The 22,727-nt window shown below is 38.9% G+C and overlaps 1 protein-coding gene across 1 annotated transcript in view; it reads left to right on the top strand.

Moving 5' to 3' along the window:
* PARD3 (par-3 family cell polarity regulator) overlaps nucleotides 1-22,727 on the top strand; it is a 482,350-nt gene that overhangs the window by 254,462 nt on the left and 205,161 nt on the right. Inside the window, 3 exon segments of the mRNA XM_068405039.1 lie at nucleotides 9,360-9,485; nucleotides 10,870-11,252; nucleotides 21,628-21,767. Of these exon segments, the coding sequence (XP_068261140.1) occupies nucleotides 9,360-9,485; nucleotides 10,870-11,252; nucleotides 21,628-21,767 (649 nt within the window).

Raw genomic sequence — 22,727 nt, 5'->3', positions numbered from 1 at the left:
TTTGGGATTATATGATAAAGTTTCATTGCAGGAAAGCTAATTTTAAATATAGGTGTTTAGAATCAGGACATACTTGAAAATCAAATTCTGTTACAAGGGAAATAATCTTCATATTATAATTTATCTACTTTTTCTTCGTAATACTAGAACTCCCCTATTGAAAAATGGATGGTATGTGCAATTGCTGTTTGAGGTTTTTTGAGACCCCCAAAATAATCTGCTGGAGAAGAGAGATATTGGTCCATGTCTTGAAAGTATGGAGTGAGCAGTGTAGAGAGGACCGTGGATATTTTCAAAACATTTCTCCCATGCTCTCTGTATTGTAGTGGAAGAAAAGCAGAGTTCATTGCGTGGTATTGAACAGAGTTCATGGGCAACGGGAGAGGTGCCTGAGGACTGGAGGAAAGCGAATGTCACTCCAGTCTTCAAACAGGGCAAGAAGGAGGACCCGGGTAACTATAGACCGGTCAGCCTCACCTCCATCCCCGGAAAGGTGATGGAACAACTTGTTCTTGATGCTGTCTCTAGGCACATCAAGGATAGGGGGATCATTAGGGGCACTCAGCATGGCTTCACCAAGGGGAAGTCATGCTCAACCAACTTGATAGCCTTTTATGAGGATGTTACCCGGTGGATAGATGATGGTAAAGCTGTGGATGTGGTCTATCTCGATTTCAGTAAAGCGTTTGACACGGTCTCCCACAGCATCCTCGCAGCTAAACTGAGGAAGTGTGGTCTGGATGATCGGGTAGTGAGGTGGATTGTGAACTGGCTGAAGGAAAGAAGCCAGAGAGTGGTGGTCAATGGGACAGAGTCCAGTTGGAGGCCTGTATCTAGCGGAGTCCCTCAAGGGTCAGTACTGGGACCAGTACTATTCAATATATTCATTAATGACTTGGATGAGGGAATAGAGTGCACTGTCAGCAAGTTCGCTGATGACACAAAACTGGGAGGAGTGGCTGATGCGCCGGAAGGCTGCGCAGCCATTCAGAGAGACCTGTACAGGCTGGAGAGTTGGGCGGGGAGCAACTTAATGAAATATAACAAGGGCAAGTGTAGAGTCCTGCATCTGGGCAAGAACAACCCCATGTACCAGTACAAGTTGGGGGCAGAGCTGTTGGAGAGCAGCGTAGGGGAAAGGGACCTGGGGGTCCTAATGGACAGCAGGATGACCATGAGCCAGTAGTGTGCCCTTGTGGCCAAGAAGGCCAATGGCATCCTGGGGTGTATTAGAAGGGGTGTGGTTAGCAGGTCGAGAGAGGTTCTCCTCCCCCTCTACTCTGCCCTGGTGAGGCCGCATCTGGAGTATTGTGTCCAGTTCTGGGCCCCTCAGTTCAAGAAGGACAGGGAACTGCTAGAGAGAGTCCAGCGCAGAGCCACGAAGATGATTAAGGGAGTGGAACATCTCCCTTATGAGGAGAGGCTGAGGGAGCTGGGTCTCTTTAGCTTAGAGAAGAGGAGACTGAGGGGTGACCTCATTAATGTTTATAAATATGTAAAGGGCAAGTGTCATGAGGATGGAGCCAGGCTCTTCTCAGTGACATCCCTTGACAGGACAAGGGGCAATGGATGCAAGCTGGAACACAGGAGGTTCCACTTAAATTTGAGGAAAAACTTCTTTATGGTGAGGGTGACCGAACACTGGAACAGGCTGCCCAGAGAGGTTGTGGAGTCTCCTTCTCTGGAGACATTCAAAACCCGCCTGGACGCGTTCCTGTGTGATATGGTCTAGGCAATCCTGCTCCAGCAGGGGGATTGGACTAGATGATCTTTCGAGGTCCCTTCCAATCCCTAACATTCTGTGATTCTGTGATTCTGTGATTTATTTTAAGCACTTGTGTTGTACTGCTGCTCTACTGTCAGCTGTGCCCACTCTTCTGTGTGCTTTCAGTGAGAACAAAGACTTTTTCTCCAGCTGCCTGCAGTGTGGGCAGGGAAAAGAATGCACCCAACTTCAGTTTTGGAGCACTTGGCGGGGTGGGGGGGAGTGTTTTTTGGTTTACTTTCTTCTGGTTCCCCAGCTCTTTTGAGCAGATAAGATACACTTGGTTCTCCTTTTGCTAGATTCAGAGGGAGAGCAGATGCTTGGCAGGGATCCTCTTCTGCCTACTTGTTTCTCACTCTAGCATGTGTCTGCTCTTTGTTTCTTCTCTGGCTGCAAAGCTCCATGCTACAGTGAACTAACTTACTTGAGCAGGGGATCTGCTCAGTAGAAACCTAAATATACAAAACCAAACATAGGACTCAGTAAAGACTTTGAGGGCCATCCAGAAAGAAAAGATCTGATGTATCATATTGCTTGGTTCATTGGCCCACCGTTGTTTTATATTTGCTTGGTGTTCGATTCCAGTTATGCTGTGTTTTCAATTATTTGTCTTCCAGGTCCTTTCTTTTGCTTTTGAAAATGTTACTCAAGAGGCAATGGTTATTAAATCAATAATTTTAAAAAGTGAAAAAGTGTACAAATATACTAATACAATTCTCCCTTTTTTCCCCTATGCGATAAGCAGGGGCCTTCTCCTACCAGAAAATCCTCCGTCCCCTAAAGCAAACACCCCAAACCTCTAAAAATGATATGTCAGAACTATGTCCTTTATTTATATTGAGGAAATATTTGACTTTTTCACGGACTTTTGAGGGTTTGGCGTAAGAATCTGTCTTCAGTGTTTGCTTTTGATCTTGAACAAAATCTGTAAAGATCTCTGCCTCGTCTGTATAGATGCTACTAATTATTTCTGTTTCTAATAAAACTGAGACCTTTTTTTTTTTAATGAAAAAAAAAGAAAAATCTCTCCGTAATTCTCAGGGAAAAGTACTATTGATTCGTACAGACAGGGTCAAACTTTCTGCTATGGATATGTTTCCTTATTATCCTTCTGTTTTTACCTCTAGAGGTCTGACAGTACTTTATTGGCCTTTTTGATCATATACTTTGGGTTTGTTCACCTTATCAAAAGGGAGAAGGGATATACATGTTCATCACCTTATGGTTGTGACGTTTTTCAAGGTAAAAGTTTTGTTTGCCAAACTGCTTGCACATTTTTGCAGTGGTGTAGGTACACTGCTAAGCAGAATACGAGGCACGAAAATGAAAGCAGAAAGAAGGACAAAATAGAAAGTGAACAGGAAAGTGTTTAGATAAGAGTAGAGCAAAGGGGAAATGAATGAGAGGAAAGCCTAAAAGGAAAGAAAATTCTAAATCTGTGCAAAATTGCCTTTAGCACCAATCCCTCCTTCTTTATTAGATGCTCAGAGAGGAGAGCAAGCACTCAGTCCCTTAAGAACAGCATTTGAGCAGTCCTGGCTAATGGGGGATGTTATGTTGCTGCATAAATGGGGTTGCATCAAGTTCTCTGCAAGCTTAATAGTTATTTTAGCATAATTTACCATTATATGGCATCTTCTGCTTTTAAGATTCTTTGAAACCTTCTCAAACTCTGTACCCTGGCTGCTCTTCCGAAATCCTGCCATGTCCATCTTTGGAAGCAGATTCAACTGACGCAATGAATATATGAGATAGCATCAGGAATCTCTGTGAATAATGATATGGAAGTTATAGTCCCATAGTCCCAAGACTACTGTAAAGGCTACTTAGTAAAACAGAACAGAAAAGGATTTGGATATTAATCTGAAAACCTCATAAAGAACATCCATTAATAAGTATCAGACATGTTAGTTAGATGCAGAGCAGTATGTAGGGCTCTGCCAGCTGTTCTTCCTATTGAAGCACGCCACAAAATCCATGATAAACCATACATCTAAAACCTGGCAGCTAAAAATATTTAATCTATGTTTTTATGTTACATATCCTAAATGTCTTAAAAATATTAAGGAAGTCTCAGAAGAATGGGAAAAATAAGGAACTGAATGTTACTGCTTTTTCTCAGTTTAAAGGACAAATTTGACAGATTTTATTAAAGAAATGAAAAACCTCAAAGGAAGGTAGGCATTGATGTATACATAATCCCCATACTAGAAATTTGTTTATACGTTTTTCTGTTCTGTAGTTCTTTTATTTTTTTTGCTTTTAGTGGAAGTGCCCTTCATTTTCTAGAGTTTGTAAATCACTTCATATTTCACTGTAAAAGTTTAGTCTTTTACTCAAGATACAAAGAAAACTAGTGTAATATCTAATGACCATTGTCTGTACTGAGAGACCTTAATACTGCCTTCAAGGTGCCTCTCTAATGACCATATTCTGTTTGATCATCTAGGAGGTATGTGTTATCTGCTTCTTGATTTATTCCCCTCCTGCATTTCCAGGCTTTTAAGTCTCAAAGGTAGCCATGGTTTTCAAAAACATATGCGTTGGGAAAAGATTCCCTGTGGTGTGAAGTACCGTTCCCTCACTCTTTTAGCTGAATTCAAGGCTTTCTTTGTCTGATCTCAGCCTTTAAAAAGTTATATAAACTTAATTTGAAGTATTATTCAAGCTAAAATGCTGAGGAGTAGTTACCAAAGATTAGAAATTGGTTCCGGACTTCAGGCGTGAAAGCTGGTAAAGTTATTTTAACGCCTCCGCAGTGGTGCCATGACGTCAATGTTGTGCAAAGGAGTTTATGTCCAATTTAGCATTGATCAGCCACGATAATTTAACTTGAACAAACAAGCTGATTTGCCTGCTCTGACTTCCAAATCTCAGGAAATTTATACCATGTTTTATGTTCCTGTAGAACTCAGAGAACTTTCATTGTGTGAAACTGCTACACATCAGCTTTTCAATCAGTCATTATTTTTGCCCCTTAATCTAGTTTTTGCCATTTCATGTTAGTGACTTTACATAAACATCTAAATTGGTTATTTTCTGTTCTGTCTGATTTGATTATATTACAGTTAGCTTGGAGGTAATAGGTAAATAACTTCAGTGTGTACGTACAATGGGTGGTGATGGCCAAATCATATTCTAGATGCTCAATGTAATATTTTTATTACTCTCATAGTATTTACACTGTCAGTTTTTATTAAGACAAATTATCATCCTTTCCATACAGCTGGATGGCATGTGGGGAGTTCACAATTTGAAAGAACTGCCCAGAGAAACTCAGGCAATTTTAGATGTTGATAAAACATTTGCTGCTTATTTCTAGTTTTACCATTGGTTGTAATTTATACTGAGAACTGAAATGTTAACACATGTAGCTGAGTCTATTTTAATTGTATAATTAGAGTAATGAACCTTGTGGAAATACAGTGGTGCAAATGCTAATATAATCTAAGCTGTTTACATTCCCAGTTAGGTATTTAAAACAAAGATTGAGCTCTGTGCTTTGATACTGTTTACCTTCTGTCCCCATGTCAGCTAAGGTTAGTCTAAAACACTGCAGGTACCAAATTTCCGTTTGTAATTACTGATTCGACAGAGTTGTAGACTTGCAGAGTATTTTGCAGAGTTCGCACAATATTTAATCTCATTCTTGAAGAAGTTACTGTTTGAAATGTTTGTAATGAAAGATTTTATGTTAGAAAATGTGTGGACTTACTTTATCTGGACTAGATTAAGCAAATTCAAATGCACCCATGTATTTGTATGCTACATGGTTGTGTTTAAACAAATATATATACTGACTTTTGTATTTTTTGCTAGATTAGTTTATGTTTTTCTAATGTAGGAAACGTAATATTGAAATTGTAATGGAGCTACATCTCCACTTATCAGGATTAATGGTGGTGGCATACGGCAGGGAAAAAAAATCCAATTAGTTTTTAGGTTATTGCATATTTGCAATATCAGGTCTACTCTGTTTATCTCCAGTTGCTGCAACAACAAACATGAATTCCCATAATGCCTTTTTTTAGAGTCATATTCTTACATCTAACCATAATATGCTGAAGAAATACTGTAGGAAATTGACAGGCTTTTGTTACTAAAATTTTCAGGAACATACATTTTTTGCAAGTTCTGGGAGAGTTTACTCTGCCATACAGAACCGCGTTCAGGTTGCTGTTTCTGGAACTGTGTCAAAAGGGATCTTTTGCTCCATGCGTTTGTATACAAAATTAAATAAATTAAAAGGCACTGTGAGGACCCTGGTTTCAAATTTGACTCAGGCTGTTCATCCAGCCTTAAATCTGTTTTCAGTGACTTTAGCTTTATATGCCTTGGTTAACCTAGCTCTAACATTTGTTAAAAAGCAAAATCCTCGTGAGCACCATATGTTGTGTCTGAGATGAGCAATTTTGCATTAGTAGAACTTGTAGCCTTTGTTTAATGAGATTATTTGCAATTTTGACTGGTAGTTTATTTATGTGTTACATTATTTTACCATAGGTTAGGATCAGTAATATTTTTACTAGATTTGAGAGCTTAGGTGAAGTAAATATAAGAAATGACAAACCATGCATAAAGATGCATCTTGCATTAATAAGTTAATATAACTTCAGAATGTGAAACAGTAGAAAGCAGCATTTCAAGAATAATGCTATGCAAAAACCATTGATAGACCAATTACTTTGTAGTCACAAGTACGTGGAGACATTGGGATGAAATAATTTTGTATAGTGTACTATCATAGTATTAACTTGGAGTGTTGTACCTTGTGTAGAATGTTTTGACATACAGCATATTGATATTTTGATATTTGTTGTATTTAACCATATAAACAAAACACCTGTGGCAGTTAACTGTTTATGCTGTCGTGCAAACATTGCATGCACATCCAAATTCTGAATTGTCTTTGGGCATTACAGAGGAGCACACCTGCATCGAAGTGCTGTTGGACATTAAGTGAAGGAAAAGAAAGAGTAGACACAATCCTTTCCTCTCCTTCTCAAATATTTTGCTGGTTTTCTCTTAAATGTAGCATTCCCAATTTTATATTTGCTTGCTTATCTCTTCCCCATTTAGAGATATCCTCTTCAGTAACTTCACTTTGGGACACAAAGACAAATTCGACAACTCACAAGTAAAAAGTCACAAACTTGTTTTCTAACCATCAGTTTTATATGAATCAAAACTATAACTCTGAGAAAAATAATGTAGTGAAGGCATACAAGTATTTTTCCTTTTTATCATTAACATTCATAACTTATTTTAGTGCTTTCTGCAACTAACAAACAATCTATAAAACGTTTTTTTAATAATTATCAGTTTTAAAAATCTGAGGTGTTCAAAACTTATTTTAGTGAACAGAGGGAGAAAGGGATTGAATCACTATTTTTAAAATTTGTTTTGTTTTACTTCCTGTGACAACATACCTTCATAATTATCAGCAAATTTTAGTGCAATAAATGGAGCACAACGTGGTCATTAAGTTAGTGTGCGGCTGTTGTGGACTTTTAGAATTTTTTGTCATGCAAACTATTAGAGGATTGTGGGAAAGGCAAACAGAAACCCACCTAAAATAGCTAGATAATACAGGGTGTTTCACTACCTTGGTGATCAGAAAAAAAAAAGGAAGAATTGTTTTTGCTTTGAGAAAATTGGGTTTGCTTTTTTTTTTTTAATTTTCCTTTTTAATGGGAGGTGCTGGGTGGTTGGAAGGAATTTACAGAAGGTGGAACTTTCCAAACCTAAAGAATGTCAGAATGGGATGGGGAGGGATAGGACTAGATACACACTAGTACTGATTGTGTTTTTCAAGATTTTTTTTTCTTTTTTTCTGAAATGCATGTATTGTAGAGAAATGATACTTTAGCTTTATGGAATCTTTCTGGTCCTTGTGCTCACCAGTGTTATTGCAAAGAGACAGATTACTATTTGCAGCAGCTGAGCTAAAATCAAGCCCAGTCACAGTTAGCATCAATGACTGCACCCAGGTGGTCCCTCGGGAGCCAAATGAGGGTGGAGAAGGTTTGGCTTTGATGGACAGGTCAAAGGTGCAATACGTTGGGTGTTTGCAAAATACTGCATATCAGCTGGAAACAGAGTAGTATCACTTCAGTGTTAATGTCTGACTCAGACTTCATTTGATGATTTGTGTTGTCAAAATGCTTTATGTTGTTTTTCTCCTCACAGTCTGTTTACATGTATAGATCCTTTCAACATCATATCTTAATGTCTCTAGGTGGTTCCAAAATGGAAATGCTACTAGGATCATTTCTCTTACTCCTTCATCTGCGTTGTAGGAGAAAACGTATGACCGTTCTGTAAAATAGATGTCTTATTTGCATATGTTGATGATAAATTGGTAAATGAAGAATTAAAAGTGGAAGAAATAAAGTTAATTTTGCTTTTCTGACCCATTTGATGAAGTGCTCAAGTACATATGTAACTTTTGAGTGCATGAGGAGTCCTTTTAAGCATCATTGACTGCTCATTTACCTTGAGGTATGTGTGAACTGAAGTGCTGTGATCACTGAAAGTTTTGTGCTAAAAGACATATGTGGTCTTGCAATCCCTGCCACACAACCAAGTATTTTTCGCGCCATGCCTTGAAATGACTTTTGAAGACGTAATGCTGTTGACTTGGCTGATGTGAATTTGACCCACTGATACATCCTGTGGGATTTCAATGTAAAGCTGATCTTCTTTAAAAAAAATCAAATACAGTGTCGATGCAAGAATAATCCTGAAGATTGAATCCTTCTTCAAACCTAGAGTTCAGGTATAGAAACATCATTGACTTTTCACATTTTCCCACCATTACCTCAGAAATCCACTCTTCAGGATTCATTTCATAATTTCAGGTTGAATATTTGTTTACTTTTTCTGTCTAAGAATGTCCTTAAGATGACACTGTGCGTAAGCACTAGACAGAGGTGACCAACTCATTGCACAGAGGATATCAAATGGTAGTTGTCTTCAGTCATTACTGAACCAATAAATTTAATATACTGAATTAAAAATGGTATATAAGTTTTTGATTTCTTCTTTGCTGTTTAGTAAAAAAAGTTAAGGTTTAAAAATAAAAGCATTTAGTTCACGTGAAGTCCCTGAATCCTCTGTCCATCCCTTCATTATAGGCTGCTTATTATGTGAGGTAACCCCATGTTTCACTTGCACAGAAGCAGTAGTGATGGCTGTGGTATTCTTGGCTAATTCAGAAATTCAAATTTTAAGTTGAAGAACTTGTTCAGCTTCAGTTAACTAGCAGAAAAGATGCCAGCTCTCAGATGTGTGGTGTGGTGCTTCTTAGAGCTTTTACTGCTCAGAAATCTAGGCCTTTTGCAAGAATGGACGTGCTATCATCACACTGCCTGTTTGTTATTGCTTTTAAACGACATGCTTGATTCACCTAGGCTTTTTGTTTCATGGATAAGGTAATGCTTATAAATTATTTGAAACTGTAGTATCCTACTTAAAGGTAAAGGTGGTTTAAAATTTAGTTTCTATAGTGATTCTGAGAAAAATATTTAATCAGTAGGATTTTCTATGCTGCAAATTGTTTGAACAGTAATCATTTGTAATCTTAATGTTCCAGAACCCTGGGGCTGCTGGTAAAGCGATTGGAGAAGGGTGGAAAAGCTGAACAAGAAAACCTTTTCCGTGAGAATGATTGTATTGTCAGGATTAATGATGGAGACCTTCGGAATAGGAGATTTGAACAGTAAGTGTACTTACCACATGTTACATTGCATTATTTAATCTTTAACACTGCGCCTTGCAGTGACTTTGGGAAAGTAATTAAAAATTGCCTAAGCTTGCCTTTCTAATAAAGAAAAGATACACTATAAAGGGACATTAGTGGTTTTTAATTAGCCAAACTACAAAAAATTCGGGATAATTATTGTCATTAGACTGTATGCACTTCTCATTTGATTGCATTTGCACATTATGGGTTTTTTCTTCTTGCATTGATAAACTGTTTATCATGAAATTACCATATGACTTTTGCTCTTATACTTTCAATGCATCATGTTCAATATAAGTGGACAGCATGGAGACTTTATTTTTAACATTTTAAAAGTACTTGTGGTTTTGTATGTGTGAGAACTAAAGGTACTATATGCAGAATCTTCCTGGAGAAGTCTGAGAGATCATAAATATTTGCTCAGTGGATGCCTGGACTTGGTAGAATCCCAAAATAGTGAATCAGAAAGACTTTTAAAAGTAAAATCAGGTTGTAGGTCACACACAGATAATTGAAAGAGAAAGGAGAAAAGAGATATGCAGAAAATGAGTGATATCAAAGATCATAATATTGTTCTGAAAACCCTAACACGTTGAGGGCCAAAGGAATATAATTTATTCTGATTGTCCTATACTTAATATACATTTGAAATGTGTTTCTTATTTCTTTGACTCTAACCTGGATTGGAACACGACCCTGTACCTTATGGCTGAAAGCAGCTTGTCTCTACTTGTTCTATAGTTCTGAATCACAACTTGTTAAGTCTGTGAAGAGACTTGTTGACTTTGTGTACTTTGGATCATGAACTAGAGCCCAGTGTCTGTCTGTGCAGGATTAAGCACTTTTTTTCCTATTTCTTAATGTTATATTCTGAAAGACTACTAACTTACAAAAAGTAAAGTGTAAACTAGACTTTTTGCAAGACTGCATATACTCTCAGCAGATTCTGGAAATACATAGTCTTTGTATAAAGTGTAATTTCCATTCTAATAATTCTGGTGTCACTGTGGTTATTTTTATCACAATTATCACAGTTAACAAGGTTCAAAACAAAAGGACGCTGCAGTCCTGCCATAGAACTGTCTGCATTTCAAGACTGTCGTTAAAATTTTTTCTTTTCCGAATCCAGTATTTGGTATGTTAGTTGTTAAGCATATTTAGCCATTGTGTTGCCCTAAGGCGATAAACCTTAGCAAAAAGACCAAGTAGACTAGTGAACAGATTCAAGTTTTATGGTTTATGGTTGAGTGCAATGTGTCTGTCAGCTCATGTTGCTTAATTAACATTAGTAATTATGCTTATAATGTCTTGCAGTCTGCCAGTCCTAATTTGCTAATTTTCTGTTCGTTTTGAAACCTAGAGCACAGCATATGTTTCGCCAAGCCATGCGTACGCCGTTCATTTGGTTCCACGTGGTCCCTGCGGCAAATAAAGAGCAGTATGAACAATTGTCCCAAAGCGAGAAGAACACGTACTACTCCAGCCGGTTCAGCCCCGATTCCCCGTATGCTGACGGCAAAAGTATTAACAATTCTGGACTTCACACGTTACAAAGAATGTCTCGAGCGGGTAACCAGTCCGATCAGACAGACTCCTACTCGCAGCTACCTCATACTGTGAATTCATTAGGGAAACCACCCTCGGGCCTGGTACCATCACCTCAGAAAGTTCTCACCTCCACTGCAAACAGTGGGTATAGCACCAAAAGGATAGGGAAGAGGCTCAGTATACAGCTGAGAAAAGGTAAGGCACTAGCACTCTCCTTATATAGCATGAGGTGTGTGCGTAGCGTGTGTACTTATGTCCAGTGCCATTGTATTGGGCAGGACAGCTTGCAGTAGCATGGAGGATGTGATGGGTTGATTTTTGAAGCTAAGGGCGCTGAGTTGTCCCTGATAGCACACCAGGAGCCCAGCTGTGCATTCGGTGTGTGCAGCTTGTTTGTGAAAGGCCGTTTTGAAGAGTGCTTTAACATAGTTTTCTGTCTTCCAGCTAACAGAGAAGTGCAGTAAGTGCTACAAATTCTGTTGGCCAAGACACAGGGAGTGGTGAAGTATTTAATATAAAAAAATAAGCTAAAATGGCCCATATTCTCTACTTTACAGTTATCATGACTTTTCAAATGGAGTAAGTGTGGTTTTGCCGTTAGATTTTAAGAGTGTGTTGGATCCAGTTGGTAAACTGGACTTTCTAATTTCCAGCTAAAGCTTTTCTTTATCCCACCAGGATGTGAAAGTCTTTGTTGAAATGGTTGAGGTGTAATGTGATATTTCCTATCTTGGCCCTTATGCTAATATAATTTGAATGGGGGTGAGACACTATTTAAGGGCAGAGGAGAAAGCGGTGCGTGCTTATCTCAACATCTGTGTTATATGTGCACATGCAGATGCATTGGTACATCCGTGGAATTTTTATGATGTGTTAAATGTCCTAAGTGAAAAAATTTGGTATTTTTGTGTAGTTACCATCTAGATGCTTTTAAGATAGCTTAAAGTATAATAAAATGACATTTAGATGCAAGTATTTCTTAGCTCTTGGAAGATGATTTTTTTAAAGGATTATACATGCTGTAAGCTTTGTGGTATTGAAATGAGCATGTTTAAGGTTAGATATAATCTGATCTCTAGCAGCAAGAATAGGGTTTACATTACACAGCAAAAAGTTTACCCGTGTGACAATATTCTTTGTGAACTCAAAGTACGTTTCCCTTAGGATATTGTATGTGCTTAGTGTTAATAATTTTTAATAATTATTTTTTTTTATCAAGTTATTGAAGGCAGTGCATTGAATGGTAGAGATTTTACAGTTTCACGAGTACCAGGCTACTTGTCACATTATCATTATGCTTTCCTTTCTATGAACTTCACATGAACCACCACATTGCTTCTTTCTGGTTGCTGAGTTTTAAGCTCTACAAACTTGGATGACATAAGGCTGAGCTGACAGTTTGCTTCTGTTGTTGATGCTCCTTCAAGAAGATCTTTAGGCCATCAGCTCAGATCATCCTGCTTCGAAAAACTTGTTATTGACTGACTAAGGAATCACTGTGCTTACAGATATGCTCTCAGTCACTACAGTGATTTTTACCTATTTTTTGTGTCTGCGGAAGCCTGGAGAAGTATCACTTGGACATTACATAAAAAAATTCTTAGCAAGGAGTGGAAATATACATTTCATATAATTTAAAAACACCAACAAATGAATATAGAATATGGGAACGCAATATTTTTACGTGAAACAAATGTGGCGTTAGAGCTGCTCATACGAGAATATAATTTTGATGTGTTATGGGGTCTTTGACTGTGATGTGAGGTTACATTTTGGTCATCTTGCACTGGATACTGTTTCATAAATACTGTCCCCATTTCTATAATGTACTTTAGGCTTTCTGGCATCAATATATTAGATGGGTTTGGAGTGATGGAGATGCCTGCTACCTGTTGATAAGATCCTTTAACATCTAGTTGACACCAGAGAAGTGTGATGGGTCTTACACTAGTAAAAGCTTTGAAATCTGTATCTAGAATATATTTCAGAAGTTTAGAGGGGATATTTGTTCCTAACAGTTTGCTTATGTGAGAATACTACTTGTGAAGAAATGGCACCTAGCTCAGATTATAGCAGACAGAAGCTATTTAGTGTACTGTATATTACGCATGGTGCTAATTAAAAAAAAAATGTGCCTAAGGAAGGATACCTTTTTATTGTTGCTGTCTTTCATTTGTTAATATCCACTGTAGAAAGAGGCATGTCCTCCCATTTTGGCTGTCATTTGATCACACTGAGAACATACATGTGGAGCAACAAATGAAGCAAAACACTTAAGGATGCCCCCAAGTAGTTTGTTATAAATATGAGTGCAAGAGGGATGTTGATTGGCTTTGATTATTTCTGATGAAGGATGTTGTAATAATACAGGCTTTATAGATATTTAGCAAATGTGGTTTTTTTGTAGCTAACAGGCAGCAGTTATTTCACCAATTACCATCATTAAATTAAAAACTCCTTGTGGGGTGCATTAAGGCATACAAGTATGTAAGACTTCATCTTGAAATTCGCTTTTGATTTAGCCTGTGCATTCTGCTTCATGATGTAGTATATGAGAGTGGACCCTTTTTCAATACAGACAGACCTTCTTTATTACAGCTGTGTTTCTATATATTGCATGAGCTTTATTTTATAGAATGACATGGTAAGATAACCCTACAGTACATGCTTCTGTAATTATGATTTCTTAATATTTATTGCTGTTTTGGCATTTTAAAATAACCTGAACTTTCATAGGATTTAGCTGTTTAATAAAGTCAGAAGAGAAGGTCAGTCATATGTTTCAGTCAATGCAGATTGTTTGTTGGCTTTTCTAAATGAAAATGGATATCTGTTTATCTTTCCTTAAAGGTCAGAGCCTGAACTTTTAGCATATAGATGTAGGGGTTATTGCTGATATTCTAATGCCATTAAGGTTGTATAACAGTATAGCTTAATAGCTCACACAAATTAAAATAGTGCAAGATATGACGGTGAGCCTATATTTATATATATTTTGGTGTAAGCTGATACACGGTAAGTATAAATAAATAAAAATAGATCCTTACAGCTAATATATAGAGAAAATAAGACCGCTGATATAATACCCAGAGTGTTGGGACAAATTTTGACCTCATATACACCAGGACAATTCCAGAGTGTTTTTTTCTTTGACTGCAAGGGTTCGAGCCAATGCAATTGAGAGAAATTTAGTCCAGCACTTACAAATAATAAATAACCAATTATACAACAAATGATTCTAAGGCTTATTCTTTGAGCACTGAGTAACTCACAGCATTTAGCCTGATACTTGCTAAAGCATCCAAAAGACTGCTTTTCAGCTGGACATAGTATTACTCAGATTTCATATATACTTGTTTTGACACTGCTGTACTAAGACAAACCTGAAGTATTCAGTCTTTAAATTAGCTTCATTTTACTTGGTTGCCCTTAAATATAAAGCTTATTGCATCGGATTATTTCTATCTATAACTACATATTTTTCTGGCTAAATTAAGTATATAATTCTTGAGGTAAAATGTCAAAATTGAGCTCTTGTTTTTTAAGTTGGTCCTAGTTCCACCAAATATTTTGCTTTTTTTGTCTGAAGTATTCAGTGCATCAGGACTTCAGTCCACATCTCCCCACTTCCAGAGAGCGACTTAACTACCAGCCGTGGGAGTTGGGATCATCTCTTCCTTTTTGGCCCAAAGAATTTTTCTCTCTTGTAAAACAGTATAACTTCAAGACAAAGAAATGAGTGACACAACTGCAGGGTACGTTACAGCAGGAAAGCTGTAGGAATCACCAAGTCCATCACAGAAAGGGCATAGCAGCCATGTCTTAGGAGATGGTTGAGAGGCTGGAGGCACCTTTGTACAGTGCATCAGAGAAAAACGGTTAAATTGTAGAAGTGAGAAGAATTACGAGACTTGTTCCTTTTCAGAGTTTCTTGTTGGATTCCTGTTTGGCTTGCTGGCCCTTCTGTGGTTAATAATGCTCCATCTTACATACAGAGCTGAGCTTAAACACCGCAAGTCACACGAGGTCACTGGGCATTCAGTGTTCTGGCGCAGTGACACTCAGCCCTGCCGCACCCAAGTTCCTTTCTGCAAGAAGTCATTAGAGACACAAATAAGATGCCATGGATAGTTTGAGAGAAGATAATTTAAAATGGCATCATATTTGCTATAGAGTAAAGCACATATATAGATGATTACTTGTTTTACTGGGGTTTATATAGCAAAGCATACAAGACAGGACCCTGAACTTGTCTGTAAGATATCCTGCATCATGTATCTGTAGTGTACAGATTTACATGCATTTTTCATCATACTCCCCTGTTTTTCCACACAGTTTCTTGAGCCAGACTTTTGAACTGACATTTTAAATTTTTATTTAAAATTTCTTTTGAAGTGATATGTTCTCTTAGACTGATTTTAGACTTCCTGTTCAGATGCAGCAGGGGTGTTTGTCACTTTTGAAATGAAGCATGTAGATTTCTAAATTACTTAAGTGACCTTGAGAAATGAGATTCAAAAGTGAAGCAAATAATTTTGGGCATTATTAGCCACTGAAGACAAGTAAACTACATCGTTTCATCTTTCAATTTTTTAAAAACACTTCAGATAACTATTTATTAGCAGGTTGTAGCAAAAAAAGGGAAGAAAGTTTCTGTTAGGTTGATCAAAGATCTTCTTGAGAGGTCCGAGCTTTGCTTGGAGAAAAAATGTTGTTTCAACTACATAAAAATGGGCATGCAATTAATTTGTCTTGATTGTGCATGTGGCTGCAGAAATGTTATAGACAGCTGAGCAGTCAGCCTTTTGAGCAGTCATTTGCACATACAGTTACCCTGACTACACATGCACAAATTCTGAAAACGTGGGACTTAAAGTAGGAGCAGTAAAATAACTTTTCAAGAAGTATCTAAAATGGTCTTGGTTAGTTTAGTGAAGCCCCTGACAATAAGAAGAATATATTTGCTGTTCAGCTCTTGCACGAGGTCCAGTCCTTAATAAAAACTGCTTTCTAGCATAAAACAGTGGGATAATTATTTCAGCAATCACCCATCTGTACATGGTTCTCAAGAAAGAGTCTACTGCGAAAAAGCAAGAACTTGAAATGCTTGGAAGGAGAGTGTCTGCTCTGATTATTGTCAGAGAGTGTTTGGCCCTCCTGCTTAGTTTTATTGTAATGTTAATTCTCACCTTATTCTGGATCATTTTATAATCTAGTACTTCCATTAAGTGAAGGTGCTTTATTTTGTAATTTTTGTGACTTAGTGTCACAAACTGTTTATATGTGTAACCAACCTCCCTTATTGTTTTAGGAAAGGGAGAGTTTGTTCTTTGGCTTTTATGAAGAATCTACACTTTTCCTTACTAATCCTTTATTCCATCTGAGGACTGTTCACTACATGGATTTTCCATATTTAGGTTGTTCTGAAATGTTCTCTGCTTCTCTTGCATAAGTACCAACAAATGTGGTGCCCAGTTGCCTTCTTATCAAATGTTTTCCATTGTTTCAGCAGTGAGATTTTTTTTGTCTTTTAAATTTAGGGAGATCTGTACTGAAGTACCTGAGAACTCATCTGCATTTTCTTAAATTAGAGGAGAAAGAAGAGCATGATTTACTTCTAGCTCTGCTTGCAGTCCTGAGAGGGAAGATAACTGTAAGAGAAGTATCGTATGAAGTCGACAGTGTAGGTCCTTCAGGTGTTCATTATTGAGCCCCTGAACTAATGTCCTTTTGAGAGCGACATGAAGGTACTAGAAGCAGTGCAGAGGTGATGATTGCTTTTTGTCTCATGTTCTGGCAGTGTTTCTACCCAGCAGCACATTTTGCGGTTGAGAATTTAGACCTGCAGTTGGTGCTGGATGAGAAGCACACAATTTTTCGTGCAGAAGAGCCTTAGAAAGACAGAAATGTTATGCCAGACACACTCTTCCCACAGTCAAGAACATAATCCTAGCATTAGTGAGAAATGAAGCACTTCTTCCCTGGGAGATAACAGGAAACCTCGCCACCTCTAGAAGGATTTAATAATTTTTTTAGCATCCTGTCAGTTTATGATCAGGCTAATTCCAAATAAGATGATGATGTTCATTTTTAATATATATTTAATTAAATTACATGAAAGTCGTCCCCCCCGCCTTAATGCTGCTAGAACTTTTTTCCTCCAAAACAGCAACTGAAGCATCAAATCTGCCCCTCTTCTGTTTGTACAACATAATTCTTTTCCTACTGTAACCGCCCTTTTTATTCACCTAAAACTACTTTGTCTTAAGCTCAGAGCTGGCTGAGCTCTTGAGGGTTACACGGCCTTAGAAGGCGTGTTCAGCATCACATTCTAGAGAAAAGGGAAGCTCTAACTTGTCGAAAGAGCTGCTGTTTTATCAAAGAAGCCTAAGAATTTGAATTACACAAATTAGTGGGTAATTTTTAAATGTTATTATCACTCAGGGTAATTTGATCACTGTCAGAGATGACAGCTATAGAGGGAGGAAGACGTTTTCTATCCTCTCTTTAAAATCTATAGAGATTAAGTTGAATATAGCTCAAATAATCTAGACTTTGCAAAGTAAAGCTCCTTACTTTGGGTAGGATGACTCCTGTGTTTTCAAAAAGATGCAAATTCCTTCTGTTTTCTACTTGTGTTCTGATTCTGCCTGTATGTGTTTCCAGTTTCTCCCATATTATTATTATAAATCAATCAGAGAAGCCTACAGTATGTTTGCACAGTTCCCTCATTATTATATTTCAATTTTACACCCTCAGAACTGAAAACATTTTAGCAGCAGGAAGATATTAAGATCTTATATGCATTTCTGTCAACAGGAGAACTGAAATGTGTAGAGATAACTAAATAGTTATGTGTATAAAAGGAGAAAAAAGAAAAAAAATTTTCAAATCAATCCAGTCACAGAAGGCATATTTTTTTTTAGCCTTGGTCCAATGTATCCATTTATTTCCCAGTCTTGTGAACTTCTACTTTATATATAAGAAGCATAGGAGTTTATGAAGCTGTATTATACAGCTAAGGGCAACTATTGTGCATGAATAGTAAAATGAAGCAGAGAAAAAGGTAAAAGGAAAATGACACCCAAAAGCTGCCTCATGCAAAGCTGTCCAGAGCAGCATAGCAAAACATAGCGCAGTTGAGGCCCCTTCTTTCCACAGAAACAAGTAATTACAATTTTCTTCTGCTAATATCTGGGCTCAGTGTGGATTTGTGGCATTCTGCTGGCTTTGGTAAAGGCTTTCTGGAGATTTGACAGCAGAAAATGCCACAGTCCAAATTTATATCCTGTGTGCATTTGTAATGTGAACATTTCAACTTCTGTTTTTTTTCTGGGGGGGTTTAAAGTGGAGTGTGTGAACCAGACATCTGTAACGACGCCGTAATCAGGCTATGGGGATTAAGCTTATTAATAATGAAATATTGTCTTGGGTGTGCAGTCATGTTCTGATATTACTTTAGAAATTTTAGCAGACAAAACCTGTACTCAAAGGGCAGTATTCAACAGAGATCCTTAAAATAAGAAAAAGATAAATTCCACAAAAAGCTGAGATGTGACTTAAAAAAACTTTGTACTTATACAGATCATCTTCACATGTTTCAAGGAGCTAAAGAGCTCTATGAACGTTTGAAGCATCCTTAAGATTGTGAGGTCTCCAAAGTAAAATATGAATGTTGTGAGATCTAATTTTTTTTCATCTCTGTGTAATAGCACTGATAAATTTTATATCAGCCTGAAACTGGATGAAGACTTTCGAATTCAAATGTCAGTTTTTCAGCTATCTCGAATGCTGCAGAAGGAAGGGAGGTTGTCTCATGCTAGTTAGCCTGGAGGAATTGATCCAAATTTCCTGAACAATATGAGCTGCATGCACTTGCTGTGTATCCATGAGGACTTACATATGTTCAAGATGATGATTTTAAAAGGTTATGTCACCCTCAGTCCTGTCATCTGTGTCAGTTTACTTCTTAACATGGTTACCAACTTGATAATAAAATATATTGTACTAAATTTTAATCAAATGTAATTGTGCAGATTTTGGAAATCTGTATGTAGACTCCTGTTGACTATATTGGACTCCTGCTTCCTTTTCGCTTGTGAATATTAACCTGCTCAGTAAAAAAGTAGACTTATGAAATGAACACGGGGAACAGTAAGACAGAAATTAATTCAGGCTTTAACCTTGTGGTGGGTTGACCTTGGCTAGACACCAGGTACCCACCAGGCCTCTTCATCACTCACCCTCCTCAGCTAGACAGGGGAGAGAAAATATAACGAAAAGCTCACTGGTCAAGATAAGGACAGGGAGATCACTCACCAATTACCGTCATGGGTAAAACAGTTTCGACTCGGGGAAATTAATTTAATTTATCCAATCAAATCAGAGTAAGGTAATGAAAAACAAAACCAAATCTTAAAACACCTTTCCCCGCACCCGTCCCTTCTTCCTGGGCTCGTCTTTACTCCTGAATTCTCTACCTCCTTCCCCCGAGCGGCACAGGGGGACAGGGAATGGGGGTTGTGGTCGGTTCATCCCATGTTGTCTCTGCTGCTCCTTCCTCCTCACACTTCCTCCGCTCCAGCATGGGGTCCCACCCACGCGGAGAAAGTCCTCCACGAACTTCTCCAACGTGGGTCCTTCCCATGGGCTGCAGCTCTTCATGAACTGCTCCAGCGTAGGTCCTTTCCAGAGGGTGCAGTCCTTCAGGAACAGACTGCTCCAGCATGGGTCCCCCATGGGATCACAAGTCCTGCCAGCAAACATGCTCCAGTGTGGGCTTTTCTTCACGGGGTCACAGCCTCCTTCAGATGCATCCACCTGCACTGGCGTGGGGTTCTCCATGGGCTGCAGGTGGACAGCCTGCCTCACCATGGTCTTCGCTGAGGGCTGCAGGGGAACCTCTGCTCTGGTGCCTGGAGCACCATCTCCCCCTCCTTCTTCACTGACCTTGGTGTCTGCAGAGTTGTTTCTCTCACATGTTCTCACTCCTCTCCTCCAGCTGCTGTTGCGCAGCAGTTTTTTCGTGTTCTTAAATAAGTTATCCCAGACGCGCTACCACTGTTGCTGGTGGGCTTGGCCTTGGCCATCAGCAGGTCCATCTTGGAGCTGGCTGGTGTTGGCTCTATTGGACATGGGGGAAGCTTCTAGCAGCTTCTCACACAAGCCACCTTTATAGCACCCCTGCTACCAAAACCTTGCCACTCAAACGCAATACAAACCTCAAATGATTCTGTAGTTGTGTGTCTTTCACATAGGTTGTGTTTGGCTTCTCAGGGCTCATAGCTGAGGACTGTTGCATAAAAGTTCGACTTCTCTCTGTCCCTGTGATTTTATACAAAGGGGTGTGTTGTGCAGCTTTTAGGGACCCTACCTGATATTGCTGAGTCCTAACTGTAGGTTGCCTTTGTAGGTCAGATTAAATGTAGGTTGGGCATGTGTCCGCCTAGCTAGTGAACTTGAACTGTAGACATATTTTGACAACTTCTGAGATGTTTCAAATGGAAGTTGTAGATGCTGACACTCTGTCAGGGATGCTCCCCGCTGAATGGCTGTCTGCGTTTCATGCTAGATTAAGTGTCCTGGATAGACTTGTTGTGCAATGTTGGGGGGGGTGGGGGTGGGTTTCAACATAGAGTTTCAAAGGCTGTTGGTAAGACTGGACAGATTGCATCAGAGAGGATCACACATGAGCTTTCTGCGTAGTCAGAAAAGCTTCTGTTTGTCCTCTCGACTTGTGAATCCCAAAGCTGGTGGGGTCCTAAGGTACGCTTCCATAACCAGTTGTGGGCATAATTTCTCTGAAATAATGAGCAAATCTCATTTGCCATATTGACTGGGCCCCTTCTCTGGATTTCTCCAGGTCATCTTAAATGTCTCTGTTTTGCTTCAGTCAGTCTTAGCCAAGTGTAATCGGTCACCTGGATGCACAGCGGGACCTCAGAAGTGGCAGCCTGGCTCTGCTCCCTGCCTGCATGACAGAAGGTGGGGTGGAACCCAGCAAGAGCTGGGGTGAAGCCCCGGGGCAGAGGAGCTGTTGATGGAAAACAGCTTGAGGTCCCTTGGAGCAGAAGAAATGAGACCAATGAGCTCCGGTTCTGTCTGTCACCTGCCGGTGTCCATAAGCAAGCTGACAAAGCCCCGTGGCCAGCAGGGTCGGCCGACTGACTTTGCTGAAAGAGTTGCAGAAGAGAAAGCAAGGATCATTGACGAGATCCAGATTGACAAGGGGGAAGACAGTGATAGGGTCTCAGCTATGCTTTGTTCTGATTTCTTGTCACTCAGCTCATCTGAAATAGAAAGTTGGAAATATGGCAATGACTTGGAAATCATCAGAACAGCAAGTCGTGAGGAGGGCCTCCTGAGCCACCTGTGCCAAGGCTCAGTGCTGCAGCTATAGTGTTCCTATATATGCCTTTTTTTTTCTATTTTTTCCATGCAGTAATTCTTACATCTTATATATGTATTTTCCTGGATTATATCAGAGGTATACATAAATTCTGCTGGTTAAAAATAATATGTATTAGAAAATGTGCATTTTAACGAGTAATATTCTGCATTCTTTACGCAGGTACAGAAGGCTTGGGATTTAGCATTACTTCAAGAGATGTCCCAATTGGTGGCTCTGCTCCAATTTATGTGAAAAACATCCTTCCGAGAGGTGCAGCTATTCAAGATGGGAGACTAAAAGCTGGAGACCGATTAATTGAGGTGATGAAATGTTGTATGTTGTTTGTCTGTGTTTTGGTATGAGCCCATGCACTAGTTCATTTCCAAAGGCTCTTAGTAGTTTATGTTATAGGAAAATGTTTCCCTCTTCTTTTTTTTTCCTTTTTTTTTTCTTTCTATTTTTTTTTTTTTTTTTTTTTCCCAGGTAACAGACCAAGGGCTATGCATTTTCAGTATGTAACGGTTTTAAGAGCTGGACCCAGGCATACTATGAAAACATGAGTTTATGTGTCCTTATGTGAATATAGGGTCATAGTGTTGCATTGCTGTTTAGGAATAAGTTGAAGCAAAGCGATTGTTACCTAATAAGTGGCATTAAATCAGCATGGAGTGACAGACCAGAAATTATTGAAGATGTTGCCAAGTATGGAAGATAATACCCTGAAAAGGCTCGGTGAATTAACTGAAAGGAACAATATAAGAGGAGGGTAGTGCTACAGAGAATCAAGGCCACTTCCCTCCTGAAGGGAGGATGTCCTCAAGGGAATTAAATTTCTCTTAGATAGGCGCCCAGCAGAGATCTTCCTGCAAATCTAGCTGGAGTGATGTAAAATGTTACCACCCCCAGGTCTTCATTACCGTCCCTAAGCCAAATGACACTGGAGTTACAGCTGAGAGTGTAACTGCCTCTCAGTGCCCTAACTTTGCTTTACTGCAAAATTGGCAAAGTCAGCTTGAGTTGTTGCTGGAGGATAGCCCTCTGTAATTGCTGTAATTCAGTCACCAAGTAACCCAGGTGACTTGGGTCAAAGGGGACTGAGAAGCGTTTAAGACGACAGCTATGGCATCTCAACTGTGTGAGCTATGATCTCTTACGAGGGGAAGGAAAAAGATGGTTTGCTGATCTCGTCTGAGCACCCTTGTTTAACGGCATTAGTTACCCTTGCATTTCCACAATGTTTCTGTACAGGCAAGCCTGAGAATACGCTTTCTCTGGCTTCT

This window comes from Nyctibius grandis, chromosome 7 (genome assembly GCF_013368605.1).
Source record: "Nyctibius grandis isolate bNycGra1 chromosome 7, bNycGra1.pri, whole genome shotgun sequence".
NCBI lineage: Eukaryota > Metazoa > Chordata > Aves > Nyctibiiformes > Nyctibiidae > Nyctibius > Nyctibius grandis.
The sequence above is the reverse complement of the archived record's forward strand: the minus strand, read 5'-3'. Positions and strand labels throughout refer to the sequence as shown.